Source organism: Pseudorasbora parva, chromosome 11 (assembly GCF_024679245.1).
Source record: "Pseudorasbora parva isolate DD20220531a chromosome 11, ASM2467924v1, whole genome shotgun sequence".
NCBI classification, from domain to species: Eukaryota; Metazoa; Chordata; class Actinopteri; order Cypriniformes; family Gobionidae; genus Pseudorasbora; species Pseudorasbora parva.
The window spans coordinates 2,619,570-2,635,191 of NC_090182.1; the positions used below are offsets into that span (position 1 = coordinate 2,619,570).

Sequence of the window (15,622 nt, forward strand, 5' to 3'; positions counted from 1 at the left end):
GCCGTTTGTTTTACCGTAAATGTTATGGGGATTTTTTACAGTGAACTCTTAGGTCGGCCTCTTGTTTTGAGCCGTTGATTCAGGGAACAGTGATTATTTAACACACACTCCACTCCAAACGCCGTCTTCATTTCAAAAATACATTTAGTTTATTAAACACAGCCAAGCATTTCTAAATTCAGTTCATATTTCAAGAAATTAAAATCCAAGCCAAAATAACAAAGTGCTCAAAAAACTGTACTCACCCTGCCCCAGATTATATTTATGCTTTTCTTTTTAATTTATGAAAGTTGTAGTTTACTGACCCATGCTTGAGACGGTCACACCACAGGACAATTCTGAGATTGGGCTCAAAAATGTAAAGAATCAAAAGACAAAGCAATTTTTATAACAACAGGTCCATAAGACAAATAAATGTTTAACCATTCACTGCATTTTAAATTATGACAATAATTAATTATTTAATTTGTACCATATCACATCAATAACCCATTGATCTGGAAGCAGAAGCAGATTTAACTGTGATTTTCTGCTGTAATAATCAGTTTAACTGGTAAGATCCTCAGAGGGGAAGTTGTGCAGAAATTACCTAAGAATGGAAAGACAGTCTCAGTGAAGGACGTCCTGAATGTGAGTAAATGTGTGTTAGTTACAGGATCAGAGAATGACACTGTTCCTCTGTCATAGTCCAGCTGAACTCTCACACGCTGAAGCTTCACTTTAACAGGAAAGACAGTGATGGGTTGATCTGGGGAATGAGAGAAGTATTCGCTGTTCCCGTACCCCACACACCAGACATTAGAGTCAGAGAAATCCTCTCCCTTCCTCTGGTTTGATGCTGTGGTTATTCCAAGAGTCCAGCCTGTATTGTCACCGACCTCCACATCCCAGCAGTGTGTTCCTGAGTTAAAGCCCTCAGATCCCAGGACACACAGATACGAGTCAAACCTCTCTGGATTATCAGGAAGTGTTTTATCTCCATCACTGTATGACACACTGGTCAGATCAGACGAGAGTGTGAGATGAGGATGTGCTGTGTTTGGATCTAGAGTCAACGGAGCTGCAAAGAGAAGAACATCAGATTACAGGATGAAATATGATCAGAAATGTAAATATAAAACACATATAAAGACTTTCTATTAATCCTGCTATCATGACATATATTATTATTATTAATATAAAAGTTTTTGTTATTACTGTAAATATATATTAAATTATTATGGGATCTCCTTCAACGCTTTCAGAATCTTTTCTTATTTAAATGATTTTGTTTCTATATTTTTCAGATATATTTTAATGACAGCATATTTATTAATCAAAAATGTATTATTTTATTCATCAAAATAAACAGAAACATGTTCACACTTTGCTAAAGTGATTGTTTTGAACAGGTATTAAATAAAACATTATTTTAGCTAAAGTATTTGTATTAATACTGTGCCTTTTGCCCCATGTGTGGCCCTCGTCACCTCATACATTTGACATATTTTATAATAAAATAAACCACTTTTATGATTTATTTTCACACAAAATCTGTTGCTCCATAAATGTTCAATACAAACCTGTATATTTTTCTGTATATCATACACTATAGGAAAGCGATCATAAATCCTGCTATCATGACAATGGTCTGTCAGTTTCTGTCGGAATGGATTGAGGCTTCAGGTTTAATATCATATTCAATAAACACTATTGTATCCTAATACATAAGCAGAGACCATGAGGAACAGACTTCTGTAGTCATTATGAGTTCACTGTATGATCTGATGATCTTCTGAAATACAGTTCAGATTCACTCAGAAACTCGAGTGATTATTAAATATATTTCTATCGGATGTTAATGTTGTGTGTGTTTCTATCTGAAGGATGTTTTGCGCTGGTGTCAGATCTGCTGAGACTCACTGTGTTGGACAGTTTCCAGCATCTTCTTCCAGACTCTGGACCGCAGGTTACCCAGATAACGGGACACATCAATCAAAGCTCCAGAACTCATCCGTGGATCCGGCTGTGGGATCTGGACTCTGGAGGAACATTCAGGAGTCAGAACTGCAGTGAATTTGAGTTCAGATCCACTGAGAGAAGAGATACGAGCAGCTCACTCACCTTTCCATTGAGGCGTTAAAGTTCTGGAAAATATAGAGTTTGAAAACATGTTAATATCTTATCAAACACTCTCATTGTCAGTGAGGCTCAAGTTGTTTTATGCTCAAAGAATGAAGCCAGATTGATTGGTCACCTTTAGAAACGAGACGTCATTGGCTTTCATCATCTCCTCCATGTCTCTGATTGTGTGTGATAGAGCTGAGATGTGTGTGTTCATCTCCTCCAGCTTCTCCTTCATCCTCTGCTTCTTCTGCTCCTCTTCCTCCCTCAGTGCAGTGATTGTAGCTTCTTCTTCATCTCTGAGAAACTGATGAAGCTTCTCAAACTCTTCTTTAATCTGACGCTCTGTGTGCTCAGCTTGAGACTGAAATCACATCACATTCACTTCAGTCAGCTCTGTGTGAACACACACTCCACTAATGTCAATAATAAACTGTGTGTGAATGTTGAGTGTTTAACTCTTTACACATCCTCACCTTGATGTGTTGGATTGTTTCATCACACTCTCCTTTCATTTCTTCTCCATGTTTGAGCTTGTTTTGTAAGGACGTCAGCGCTGTATTAAATTCCTCCTACAGGTTAAGATGAAAATCTGTCAAACTAATGAAGCAATAAGGCAGGACATATATTTTTGAAGTTTTTAACTGTAAACAATGAACATCAAGAAATCATGTTTTTGCCAAACAAATGTTTTTTACCCCACCCCATAATCCCCCCTCTACTAAACTTTACACTTGGCACAATGCAGTCAGGCAAGTCCCATTCTCCTGGATTTTTTTAGGACATCACTGGGCAGGATGTGAAATACATTTTTTATTAAAGAATTTTTTTAAACAGATTTTTTTTTTCTTCATCCAAATCGAAACACTTAGAAAATACCGGGATATTTTTTTTTTTTGGGCTATATCGCCCAGCCCTAAGTGGCGGCTGCTTTACTCCACTGCATCCCACGCTTTGCATTGCACTTGGTGATGTAAGGCTTGAAGCGTGGAATATTTAGTAGTGAGGAAATGTCAGGAATGGACTTATTGCACAGGTGGCAACCTATCACGGCCCCACGCTTGAGTTCACTGAGCTCCTGAGAGCGACCCATTCTTACACTAATGTGTGTAGAAGTATTTTGTTGATTTATACACCTGTGGCCATGAAGAGACTGAACACCTGAACTCAGGGATCTGAAGGAGCGGCCCAATACTAACGGCAATATAGTGTATTTTAGTATCAAACACTTTTGGTGTGTCTTGTAATAAATCACATTTGAAAAAATATGAATAACCCATGACATATCTATTTTTTCCAAACATGTTTGTGCTGAACATTAGAGCAGTTGAAGCTTAGTGGATAATTTTATATCAGTATTAAGTCGTGGAGATTTAGTCTGAGCAAAAGTAAATAGGTTACTATTCTATTGTATACACAAATATTACCGTGTTTATCACTGTATTTAGCATTAAATGAGAGACATTTGTCTTACCTTGTAAGATGAAACCACTTCACTGATGGGTCTGAATGTGTGTTTGGTGTGTTTCTCTGAGTCTCTGCACACTAAACACACAGGCTGTTTGTCCTCCAGACAGAAGAGTTTGAGTTTCTCACTGTGTAAACTGCAGATCTCCTCAGACTCTGATGAACGCCTCTCATTTCTCTCCTTTATCAATGAATCACACAAGTTTTTTAACTCTAGATTAACTGGCGGTTCTTCTTTTGAGGATCTTCTCCTGCAGACGGGACACTCCTGAGTTTCCTGAGTTTTCCAGAACTGTTGTAGACACTCTTTACAAACACTGTGACTACAGGACAGAAAAACAGGAACCTTGAAGATTTCAAGGCAAACAGGACAAGTAGGATCTTCCAAAGATTTTGAATCCATTCCCTCGTCTTGTAAAAGATCCAATAATCTACAATTTACTTTCACTTTCTAAACTTTGCTTGGAAAAGTAACTAGATATTACAATACAAATCTAATTAAGAAATAATAAAAAAGGCTAATATAATGTGTCCTCCTCTGTTCTTCTCAATACCGACTCGTTTTAGCTTTCAGTAAAAATCAAAGCAAGATATAATAAGACTGAAAACGGTTTTGTAATATGGTGGCGTTTCTGCTGTGACATAAACCCAGTGGTGGGCCGGCCATTGGAGACCCTCGCTGCAGCCTGCGGTGGACGTCCAACCCCGCCCACATCCAAGTGTGACGTCAGAAGCCACGCTCATTCCTGGATACGTCACATTCTCGTTGACATTGAAAAAAACGATTATACTACTAGATTAAAAAGTTCGTCGAGAAAAACTTTACGTTGGCTTGGGAGAGAGTCGATCAGAAAGTTTGAAAAGGTTTGAAAAGCTTAAAGTTTGAATATTTTTAGTTTAAAGTAGTTTAAAGTTTGACGTATTTGAAGTCAGTAGATAGATAGATAGATAGATAGATAGATAGATAGATAGATAGATAGATAGATAGATAGATAGATAGATAGATAGATGTGGGCCAGTGACAAATAAGGTTTTCAACTGATAAAAAAATCAAATAGGCCTAGCTTAAAACTGCACATCACAGTAGTTATTATCTTTATGGGACGTATTTATTTATTTATTTATTTATTTATTTATTTATTTATTTATTTATTTTACTTATGACTGAAATCTAAATTATAAACAATGCATTTAAAGCAGTTTAACTGAGAATCATGTCAACACCAGTCAAAATGTCATACAGGATAACGTTAATGCATTTTCTATGATTAAAACTTTTCAAATCAATAATACTTAAGGAATATATAAAGTGATTCAGTAAACGATGTGTAGAGCTCAGAAAAAGAACATTTGCACAACAATTTTTTTCATTATATTGTGATTTCTTTAAACATGACCCTACTTGTTCCAAGTTCTTTTCTCACATTTTAACACTGCGATGTGATTTAAAATGCAAAATGTCTGAAAATGTTTTAAATGACTCGGTATCGTGTTATTATTGTTTCCTCACCGCCATGAAGTGAAATAATGTAGCCTATTTCAATGATTTAATGTCAGTGTTGGACTCAGCTGTGCTGCTTAATATTTTTTATAACCTGCTGTGATACTCTTTTCAAGATTTTTTGATTAATAAAAAGTTTAAAAGAACATAATATTATATTATATTTCACAATATTAGGCTACTACTTTTTCTGTATTTTGTTTAAATAAATGCGGGCTTGATGAGCATAAGACACTTCTAGCAAAAACATAAAATATCCAAACTACACACACACACACACACACACACACACACATTGCCCCTTGGATGACAGCTGGATCAGACCCAATACACTGGGGCCCTGTATGTTTAGGGGGCTTCTGAGGGCTGATAATTTAAACAACCAGAAATGGCCATATAAACATGCAGCGACATCTCTGCATCCCCCTTAGTGGGGCACCCCTCTCTCTTTACGCTGGTAATGCTTCCGCCACCTCGCATCGACCACCTTCTTCAAACCACTGGCGTAGCCAAGAATCACAATGTAGGTGGACCCAGGGAAAAACAAGTGGGCCTAGCCTAAAATGCATCTGTTATGAAAATAAAAAAAATAGACCAACACTACTACTACACCTGCTTGAATACACCACCATTTAACCAGAGCACGCCTGTATGTCATCATAAGCTGTGTTAAGAACATAATGGTAAGAGCAGCTTTAGCATGCACCACACACACACACACACACACGCGCACGCATGCACGCATCTGACAGACGCAACTCAACACTATCATCAAATCAGCACAACAGTAGTGGATAGTACAGTAGTGGACAGTTTGTAAAAACAATAATGCTTGTCATAGTTTGGCTCAGTGGACACATAAACCATATAAAATAAAGAAACAGTGACCAGACAACTACATAGTAGAAAATGTATTTCGCCTTACTTTTGATGATTATAACAGGAGACGACGGGGCTTAGAGTTGAACACTGAAATTGCCATGTTAATCTTGGACTAAATCGGCCACCGTAGGAGTAAAAACAAAATCAGAATTGAGAGGAACAGAAACTGTTATTCACTGGATGGTCATATAGCTTTTCACCGCTAGATGGGGGAAAATATCACACAGTGGAGCTTTAACGCAATTTCAACATTGGGAAACGCACACTGGAGCTGCTTTTCTTTGAGGATAAGCATTCAATTTCGAGGCGAGAGCTCATTAGTCAGGGAGCAAAACGCAATAAACTGAATGTAACGAAGTTTGTAGATGGGAAGGAAGGAGGCGGGAACCGGCGAACGTTCAAAGCTTTAATTCAAAATAAATAAACAAAACGAAAGTAAAACCGCGGGCAGCCCCTCACGGACGACTGCCCGCAAATACCCACAAAATAAAACGTGGGCAGCCCCTCACGAACGACTGCCATCACACAAACATAATAAAACAAAACTCAACATAAATTCCAGGCCTGGTCCTCTCTCGTCTTCCGCTGCCTTGGCTTCTCCTTTTATGCTCCCGTCACTCTACCGCGAGACGAGACCGGTGCGTCACGCAGCTGGCACTCATTACCACTCGTCACCGGCCTGCTCTCGCGGTCCCTCGTCCCGCTGCTTGCCACACCACATACCCCCATCGCCCCTCGCAGGCCGGGGGGCACTCCCGAGACTGCGCTATACCCCCCCCCCTCCCGGGGGGGAATCACGCCGGCCGCGGCACCTGGGGTGAGGACAGAGAGGCGAGAGAAATGGAGACGGGAGCACGAGGAGCTAGAGAACGAGAGAGGGGAGAGAAAAAAGAAAAAAGAAAGAAAGAAGAAAAAAAAAATCTGGTCCGGTTCCCAGACACACTGCCGTTCGGCCCTCCGCCCGCCAAGAGGCTCTTCCTCACGGTGCTGTGCGATGGCACTGGACGCTTGGTGGACAGCTCGATCCTCCTCCGCCCCCTGGCAGCCGGCTGTGACCCCTATTTCTGAGGGACCCGGCAGCGAGCCCCGCGCTCCCTGCTCCTCCCCTATCAGGCGGATGGCAGCAGGCTCCAGCCCACGGCAAGCGCGGCGACTCCTTCGCTCCCTCTCGGATGGCAGCCACCCCACCTCGACCCCGGGGCACGGCAGCGAGGTCTCTGTCCCACTTTCCTCGCTCCAGCACCATCGCCTCGGGCAGCCGTCGCGGTACTCATTCATCCGCGCCGCCCGACCTCCTCAGCACCGCGATCCCCCTCAGCAGCGAGGGCTCTTCGACAGTATGTCCCTCCTTCCCCCCGGGTTTTGGCACCAGTGTAACAATGTTTGTAGATGGGAAGGAAGGAGGCGTTCAAAGCTTTAATTCAAAATAAATAAACAAAACGAAAGTAAAACCGTGGGCAGCCCCTCACGGACGACTGCCCACACAAAGATAATAAAACTTAAACAAAACTCAACATAAAACCCAGGCCTGGTCCTCTCTCGTCTTCCGCTGCCTTGGCTCCTCCTTTTATGCTCCCGTCCCTCGGCCGCGAGACGAGACCGGTGCGTCACGCAGCTGGCACTCATTACCACTCGTCACCGGCTCGCTCTCGCGGTCCCTCGCCCCGCTGCTTGCCACACCACACTGAACAAGTTCATCATCTAAATGCTCCTGCAGATCTTCAGAGTATTTTTGTACGAGACTCCGACAGGATCTCTTCAGTGGGCATGTCTTTTAGACGGGTTAAAAAGCCCCATTAGCGGCAGGTTTCTTCGTATGCATTACACCTTCTCTGTAACACGCTGGTCAGGTTATCATTAATGACAAGGAACACATCTACACAAACCTTTTCACTGCCAGTGAGGATGTGATCAGGAGTTGTAGATTCATCTGCTCTTGTTTTATTTTTTATTTTGCGAGTGGTTGCGGTCCTGTATTCTTGGGTAGCAGAAATTAGTTTGGCTATCATCTCCAACTCTCCAAACTGTTAACGCAAATTTTCTACAAAAGTTGCAAGTGACCGAAACATTTCTACAGCTGTCACTAGATCCAAGTGTACTTTCTGAAGAACGGTGCTCGTTTTCTGAATGTTTTGCATGATCTTGTTCCATAATATGCATAAAAATGCAGTCTCACGGTGAATTCGCAAGAGATTGAGCTTAATTTCGAATAGCAGGGTTTTGACTGTCGTCTGCGGACAAGTTAAGCAAGACATCCGATAACTTTTGGCAAGCAAAGGGCTTTGGTGGCCTGCGCGTGAGTGGCCCATCGGGTGTCGGATAGTCCTTTTAATGTCTCTAGGCGACCGTTTTAGTTTGATTTAAGTCCATCCATAATGACTTTCCAACACCTTGGGGATGCCGGAAAAAAAATTAAAACATGACTGTATGAAGGCAAAAAATGAAAACGTTTCACTGCAGCAAGTAACACTGTTCATTCCAACAAGGTTCAGTGAATGAGCAGCGCAGGGTATCCAGTCAGCTAATGGGTTCACCTCCTGAATGTGAGCCCTCAAACCCCGATAAAGACCAGACATGTTAGATGTGTCATCATAACACTGGCCCCTGCAGTTTTTAATATCAAGATTCATCTCATTTAGGATCCATGATACGGACTAAAAAGTGAACCTCCTGTGTGACTGAATATCGGCAGAAATTTTAGAAAGCGTTCGAATACTTCCCCTTCTGTGGAAACGTAATGTACCACAAATGTGAGTTGGTCGTCATGTGCTAAGTCGGGGTGGAATCAACTATCATGGAAAAATATTTAGAGATCTGTACTTGAAGAATTATTTCATCTTGAACTCTCTGTCCCATCAGTGCAATAAATTCCTCGCATATGGTGTTAGATAGATAAGATGTACTTCCCCTCCCCTTATTTCCATATTTTCTCATATGTTCTGCAAGAAAAGGGTCAAATTTGCTTAAAAGTTCAAGTTTCCCTAAATAATTGCCATTACTTGGAGACCCGATCGTCTCAACGTCTCCCCGGAATGCGAGGCCGCGTTCTGACAGGAACTTTATCACAGCAAACACTCGTTTTAGGACTTCTTGCCAATATTTTTGCTCGTCTTCACATTGCTCTTTCAGTTCTGCATCTATTCCATGTGCCTGCGTTCGTGCCAACCATGTAAGCATGGTATTTCTATGAGGCAGACTTGATTCATGTTCCTCTGCACACGAATGTTTCCGATCACAGAAACGGAGTGAGAAAAAGAACTTGCAGACTGCCCAAATAATCGACAAAAAAAGCAAAACACGTTTCCAGTCGAAGGAGAATAAACAAGCCATTCTCTTTGCACAGCTTCACCATTACGCATAGAGCAAGTGAACAAGCTTTTGCTAAAACACCTCTTCTGGTTTTTGTAAAATCGCTCTGATGCATGGAATGGTGCGTCTTTATTTTGACACAACAGGGATGCTTTCACCCCCTTACTAATCCAGTAACAACGCAATTGCTCAGTGACAGCAGGGCCCCAACAAGCAGCCCCTTGTGAAAAAGAAGTGTGCTTAATTGTATTTAAAGTGTATTTTTTGTGCACTTAATATATTTAAAGTATATTTTTTAAAAACTGCACTTGTAGATAATATGATATAATTAAAATTAAGTGCCACTTAAGTGTACTTAAAGAGAATACACTTTAATGACAATATTTCTAAACACACTTAAGTACACTTTTTTATAATTCACTTTGTAATAATATCTAATTAATTTGTATTTTTAAAAAGTACACTTTCATGACAATATTTATAAACACACTTTAGTGTACTTATAATAAGTGTACTTTGTAATAATATCTAATTAATTTGTACTTTAACAAAGTACACTTTCATGACGATATTTATAAACACACTTTAGTACACTTATAATAAGTGTACTTTGTAATAATATCTAATTAATTTGTACTTTAACAAAGTACACTTTCATGACGATATTTATAAACACACTTTAGTACACTTTTAATAAGTGTACTTTGTAATAATATCTAATTAATTTGTACTTTAACAAAGTACACTTTCATGACAATATTTATAAACACACTTTAGTACACTTTTAATAAGTGCACTTTGAAATAATATCTAATTAATTTGTACTTTAACAAAGTACACTTTCATGACAATATTTATAAACACACTTTAGTGTACTTTTAATAAGTGCACTTTAAAATAATATCTAATTAATTTGTACTTTAAAAAGTACACTTTCATGACAATATTTATAAACACACTTTAGTGCACTTTTAATAAGTGCACTTTAAAATAATATCTAATTAATTTGTACTTTAAAAAGTACACTTTCATGACAATATTTACAAACACACTTTAGTGCACTTTTAATAAGTGCACTTTGTAATAATATCTAGTTAATTTTCACTTAAAGAAAGTACACTTGTATGACAATATTTATAAACACACTTAAGTGCACTTTTTAAAAATGCACCTTGTAATAATGTCTACACCTAAATTTTTTACCAGTTTGTTTCATAAAGTGCACTTATTTTACTAATGACAAAGCACATGGAAAATAAATGATTTTTTTAAAAAAAAATGAGTTGTCCAAATTTACATTGGTTAATTTATTTTTCTTCAAAATTTCACTCGCTTACACTCCAGTACAACATACTGTTGAAATGTTATAACTAGCTCCTATGAACTCAACTACAAGTGTCAGTTTTCTACATAATTTGACATTGTCAATCTTTATAAGAGGAGTTGCCGAATGTACTGTAGGCTACTTTACATCTGTGTACAGAATAACCTACTTTCAATATTATGTTGTTGTATGGCGATTAAACACACATTTAATTGCATTAATTGCAAGAAAAAGTTGAACAAATCTAAACCAAATTAATTTGCATTAAAATTCAGTTAAAATAGGCTACATTTCATTTTAATCAGACTCACTGTAAACATGATTGACTTTTAGTTAGGTGAATGAGTCAAGTTCTCTGAAATACAGTCCAACTACACAGTGTGTTAGAACAACCTGAACAGAAATGGATAATTAATACGTCATTTATAATCAACATTTAATGCACGAAATATCTTATTTTATATTTATACTTAATATTTCAATGCGCATGCGCCAAAAATACTACGTCATGATTTTGAAAAATGCGCGGTCTGTCATGTTTGCGTCATCGCGATGCATAATGAAGCTGAAGGACAACAGACAACAGAGGAGCAAACCGTTTGGATCATTACAGATGAGACGTTATATGCTACAAATAACGAGTCAAGTAAGTATATCTTGATATAAGCTCTCTTGATTTTACATTTTCACCGTAACATGGTAGCTCTCTATTACGGTGTAGTTATTTAGTTTAATCGCAGATAGGATAGACGCACTATGGACTCGGGAGGTGAATTAATCATGTTTCCTATCATGTATCTAAGATTGCATTATAATAATTTCTTAAATCGGAATGTGATCGCCGGTGTGGGCATGTTCAATGAATCTGCCTGCTGTAAATACAATATTTGAATCGAACTCCTACTTTTTAAATGGACAGAAGACATTTAACGTTATATACATTTATTCCATATATTAACTTATAACAACCAGTAATGAAATAATGATTTTAATATGTTCTTTTCTTTTTGCATTTGGAGAGTAAGATGTTAAAGTACTATTTGTGTTTTTAATATTTTGTGCTTATCTTATTTTATTTTTTATTTTGTAGGATCAATACAGATGTGTTATTGGAGATCCAGTGCAAGCTGTGTGGAATTACAGAGCCATCTTGATGAGGTCAAGTTAATGTTAATTATGAATTTATGCCCAGCCATGACACTGATCACACAAGCTAAAACATTGCTATCAAGTCTTTAGCTTTTAAATGCTTTGCATCTTGTCCATTTGTAAGATAATACATACATTTGTAAGTAATACATTCCCACTTGTGCATTTACAGATCCCCTAATCATTATATATTTTACAGGCCACACACCCAAAGGAATGGAGCCGCAGCATTGCTGTGCCAGGCGTGGTAAATACAGGAACATCCTTCGTGGAGATGGTGCGAGGTAAGAATAAACTAGCAAGGCAAGATGAGGAAAAATGCAAAAATACTTGTCTCAATTTACATTGGTCTTGGGTTATTTATCTATATTTAAGTTATGTTTAATTCCCTGTAAAGTAGGAATAAAAACCATTATTAAAATGTTCTCTATTTTTAAAGTCCAGTGTCAGTGAAGATGATGTGCTCAGTGGGATACGTGAAGGAACCTCTCCAATCATTCTACCCTGACGACTGAGGTAATTCATCACATAGGGGATGCAGTTGTGGTCAAAAGCGTACACACACCGTGCAGAATAAACTGCTTCATCAGGGCAGTACTAGATAAAAAAGAGACAACATGCTCATTTTTATGATTTCTTTTTTTCTTCTTCTTTTTTTCATACAGATACTGCTGTGTGAATATAAACTTTGGAGCACAACTGTACATCTATCGTTTTAATTTAATTGAGCCAATTATAATAATGGATAGATCTGTTTTATAAACAAGTTTTTTCTTTGCGTTTTCTTTTTCTTTCCTCAAGGTATATATTTTTTTGCTTTCCTGCCTCTTTGGAACATGTCCATTCACATCTACTGCGGAGAGATGGTGCGCCAGTTTCCTACTGATGGAGAGCTTCTGGGACATTGACATAAACAGCACTTTCCAAACAACTTGAAAAGAGTTGGTGACAAACAATTTTGTGTGCCTTTGGAGTTCTTCAGTTTTTTTTCTTTTTTTCTTTTTCTTTCACTGTAATGCTGGAACAAGATTTTAGAATAAACCTTTTGGTCCTAATTTTGGTGCTAGTAAAGGTTTAAGAGCTTATAAGTTCAGTAACACTTTACAGTAAGATCTAATTTGTTAACGTTATTTAATGTATTGGCCGACATGATCTAACGGTGATTTATTTTTATTTATTTCTTTTATTTAATTTTTTACAGTGTTTATTAATAGTTGTTGACCTTGCTTAATAAATTATAGTTCAAAGCTGGTTAATTAAATTTATAGTCATTGTTCATGCAAGTTAAAAATGCATTAAATAATTAACATATATACAACTTTTGATTTTAAGATTGCATTAATAATAGGGGTGTAACCGTACACAAAGCTGACAGTTCGGGGAGGAACACTAAATATAAAAATGCTTTTTTTTAAAAAAATGTATTGGTTTACTGAACAAATTGTAATTGTCCTAAACTAAAGGTTTCTTAAAGAATTAAAAATATAATATAAAAAATATCTCTACTAATTATTATTATTATTTATTTAACCAGGAGAAAAACTCACTGAGATTAAAATGTCCTGTCCTGGCCAAGATAGGCAGCTCTGTTTGCATGTACAGTTATACATAAAAAGTCACATAAAAAACATAAAACATACAACCAGTCAAAAACAATTACACACCATTAATTTACTCTCAAAATGATGTAGTAAAATTTTAAAATGACTAAATGTCACCAGATCTTTTAGCTTCAACTCAGTCTGGAGCAAATTCCGATCTGAGGCTGCGACTTATCTGAAGGACGTTTTACCAAGCTTAACTCTAACAAAGGGCACACAAAGATTATAATTTGATTCAGAATGTAATATATAATTGCCTTGTTGTTTCTGTTTAATCAAACGACAAAGAATGCTGTATAGTGTAGACTATATAGGGAGGCCTTACTTGCACTTGCATTGTATGCAAACGTGTAAACTTCTCATAAGACCGTTTTTGCATTAACTTATAAATCTAATTATAGGTTAGATTTTTTTCAGGTTTTCAGGTTAAGTAGAATATGATGAATATATAGGCTAATATAATGCATACATTTAGTGAAAGAGTTCATCTCTCGTGTTTTATCGACGTCTTTCTGCTGTTGAAACACTGAACGATTACACAATGTGATACATTTTAGTAAGTTGTAATGTATCCTTAACATACTTTCTGATGTTAATTCATGTTAATTCTTTGACTATGACAAGGTGATCACATTCACTCGTGCCGTGTTGCTGCTTGAACTGATGTCTTTACAGTGATCTGTCATGTCACATTAAAGAGCATCAATATGGCATCACTTGAATTTAATGATAAAATTGACAGAATACATATGTTCTTGTGTTTGTGTAAATAGTTTTTTGGGTTTTTCTTGGGCATCAAAAAAAAGTTTTTTTTGTATATTTGTTTTACAGATTGTTTTGTCAATAAATGTAGAGGATTTAAATTTGGATGTGTTTATTATAGGAAATTGCAGCTGTATTATTTGAAAAATGTAATTATGAATGTATTTCATTATATTAGAGTGTACATGTAAATTACGTTAAGGTATATTTTAGTTCATATTAATTGCTTGTTTTTAAGACAGTAGAATGGATGTCAGTACATTGAGCAGTGCACTTTAATTACAATTTTAATACACTAGAAGCGATTATGAAAGTACATATAAAGTTGTATTTAAGTACCACTTAAGTTGTTCCAAAAAATCACTCTTAATTGCAACTTATTGTATTTTATTTCAACTTAATATGTGATAAATTTGAAATCAATTACATATAATGTGTGTTAAGTACACCGAAAACATTGCATTTAATTCACACTTAAGTGTATATTTAGCTGACATTAAAGTATGTTTTAGTTCACATTAATTGCTTGTCAGTACATTGAGCAGTGCACTTTAATTACAATTTTAATACACTAGAAGTGATTATGAAAGTACATATAAAGTTGTATTTAAGTACCACTTAAGTTGTTCCAAAAAATCACTCTTAATTGCAACTTATTGTATTTTATTTCAACTTAATATGTGATAAATTTGAAATTAATTACATATAATGTGTGTTAAGTACACCGAAAACATTGCATTTAATTGCACAATTAAGTGTATTTAGTATAAGTATATTATCTGTGTAATAAGTACACTTTATAAAAGTACACTAAAGTGCACTTTTTTTTCACAAGGGGCATCAGTGGATGTAGTATGTTCTTTAATTGGAGAAAACTGCAGGCCTGTAGTATCCGTTGCATCATCATCACCTGATTCAGAAGTGCTGGTCGAAGGAGGGGGTATATTCGGCGGCGGCCTACCTAAAGTGGGTGAGGACGAGAATGTCTCGATAGATTCACAAAGCCTCCGCGGCTGATGTTGTAGCTGATAGGGAATTAGCCTCGTCGTCTTTGTCAGCAGTGTCAATTTCTGTGTTCTTCTGATTTTTTTTAAAAAGAAAGTCGTAAGCTTGGGTATTTTTCTCAGAGTTTCTTCATTTCTCAATTTTTTCTGTGTCTGCTCTTTTCTCTTTTTAGCGCCACTGTCATATTTTCTTACATTTTCGTTCGACATGTTGAGGAGATGATGTACTGCATGCGTCTTCTGTGACTCTTGATTCGAGTGTGTGACAACTGTGTTTAACATACGCATAATTACCTCGATCCAAAAAAAAGTTTATAACGCAAAGGAGAATTGTCTCAGGGGCCCCCTAGTGTTCGGGGCCCTGGGCTGCAGCTCATGTTGCCCATTAGGATAACGCGGCCTTGCTTGTCATCCTTAAAACAGGGGTTCAGTTCCATGATCTGTTTGTCTAGAATATCATTCCTCAATTGTTTCAGGTCAGGGTTACCCTTGATAGGTGATGCTTTGCCCACGGTAGACT

General features: G+C 37.2%; 1 protein-coding gene and 1 long non-coding RNA gene across 4 annotated transcripts; one reads left to right on the forward strand and one right to left on the reverse strand.

Moving 5' to 3' along the window:
• Positions 1–515: 515 nt before the first annotated feature.
• Positions 516–4,236, reverse strand: LOC137092146 (nuclear factor 7, brain-like). The gene is made up of 6 exons (XM_067456409.1): positions 3,578–4,236; positions 2,580–2,675; positions 2,237–2,467; positions 2,104–2,126; positions 1,903–2,021; positions 516–1,060 (listed from the first exon to the last, which is right to left on the reverse strand). The coding sequence occupies exons 1-6, from the start codon at positions 3,971–3,973 to the stop codon at positions 516–518; spliced, it is 1,410 nt and encodes a 469-aa protein (XP_067312510.1). The 5' UTR covers positions 3,974–4,236.
• A 6,416-nt stretch (positions 4,237–10,652) lies between these two features.
• LOC137092147 (uncharacterized) lies at positions 10,653–14,818 on the forward strand. 3 transcript variants are annotated; one of them, XR_010908163.1, is made up of 4 exons: positions 10,653–11,744; positions 11,935–12,019; positions 12,175–12,251; positions 12,537–14,818. It is a non-coding gene; the product is annotated as an uncharacterized lncRNA (long non-coding RNA). The 3 variants fall into 3 exon arrangements; XR_010908162.1 differs by having other exon boundaries at positions 11,157–11,232; positions 11,677–12,019; XR_010908161.1 differs by having other exon boundaries at positions 10,653–12,019.
• The last annotated feature ends 804 nt before the right edge of the window (positions 14,819–15,622 follow it).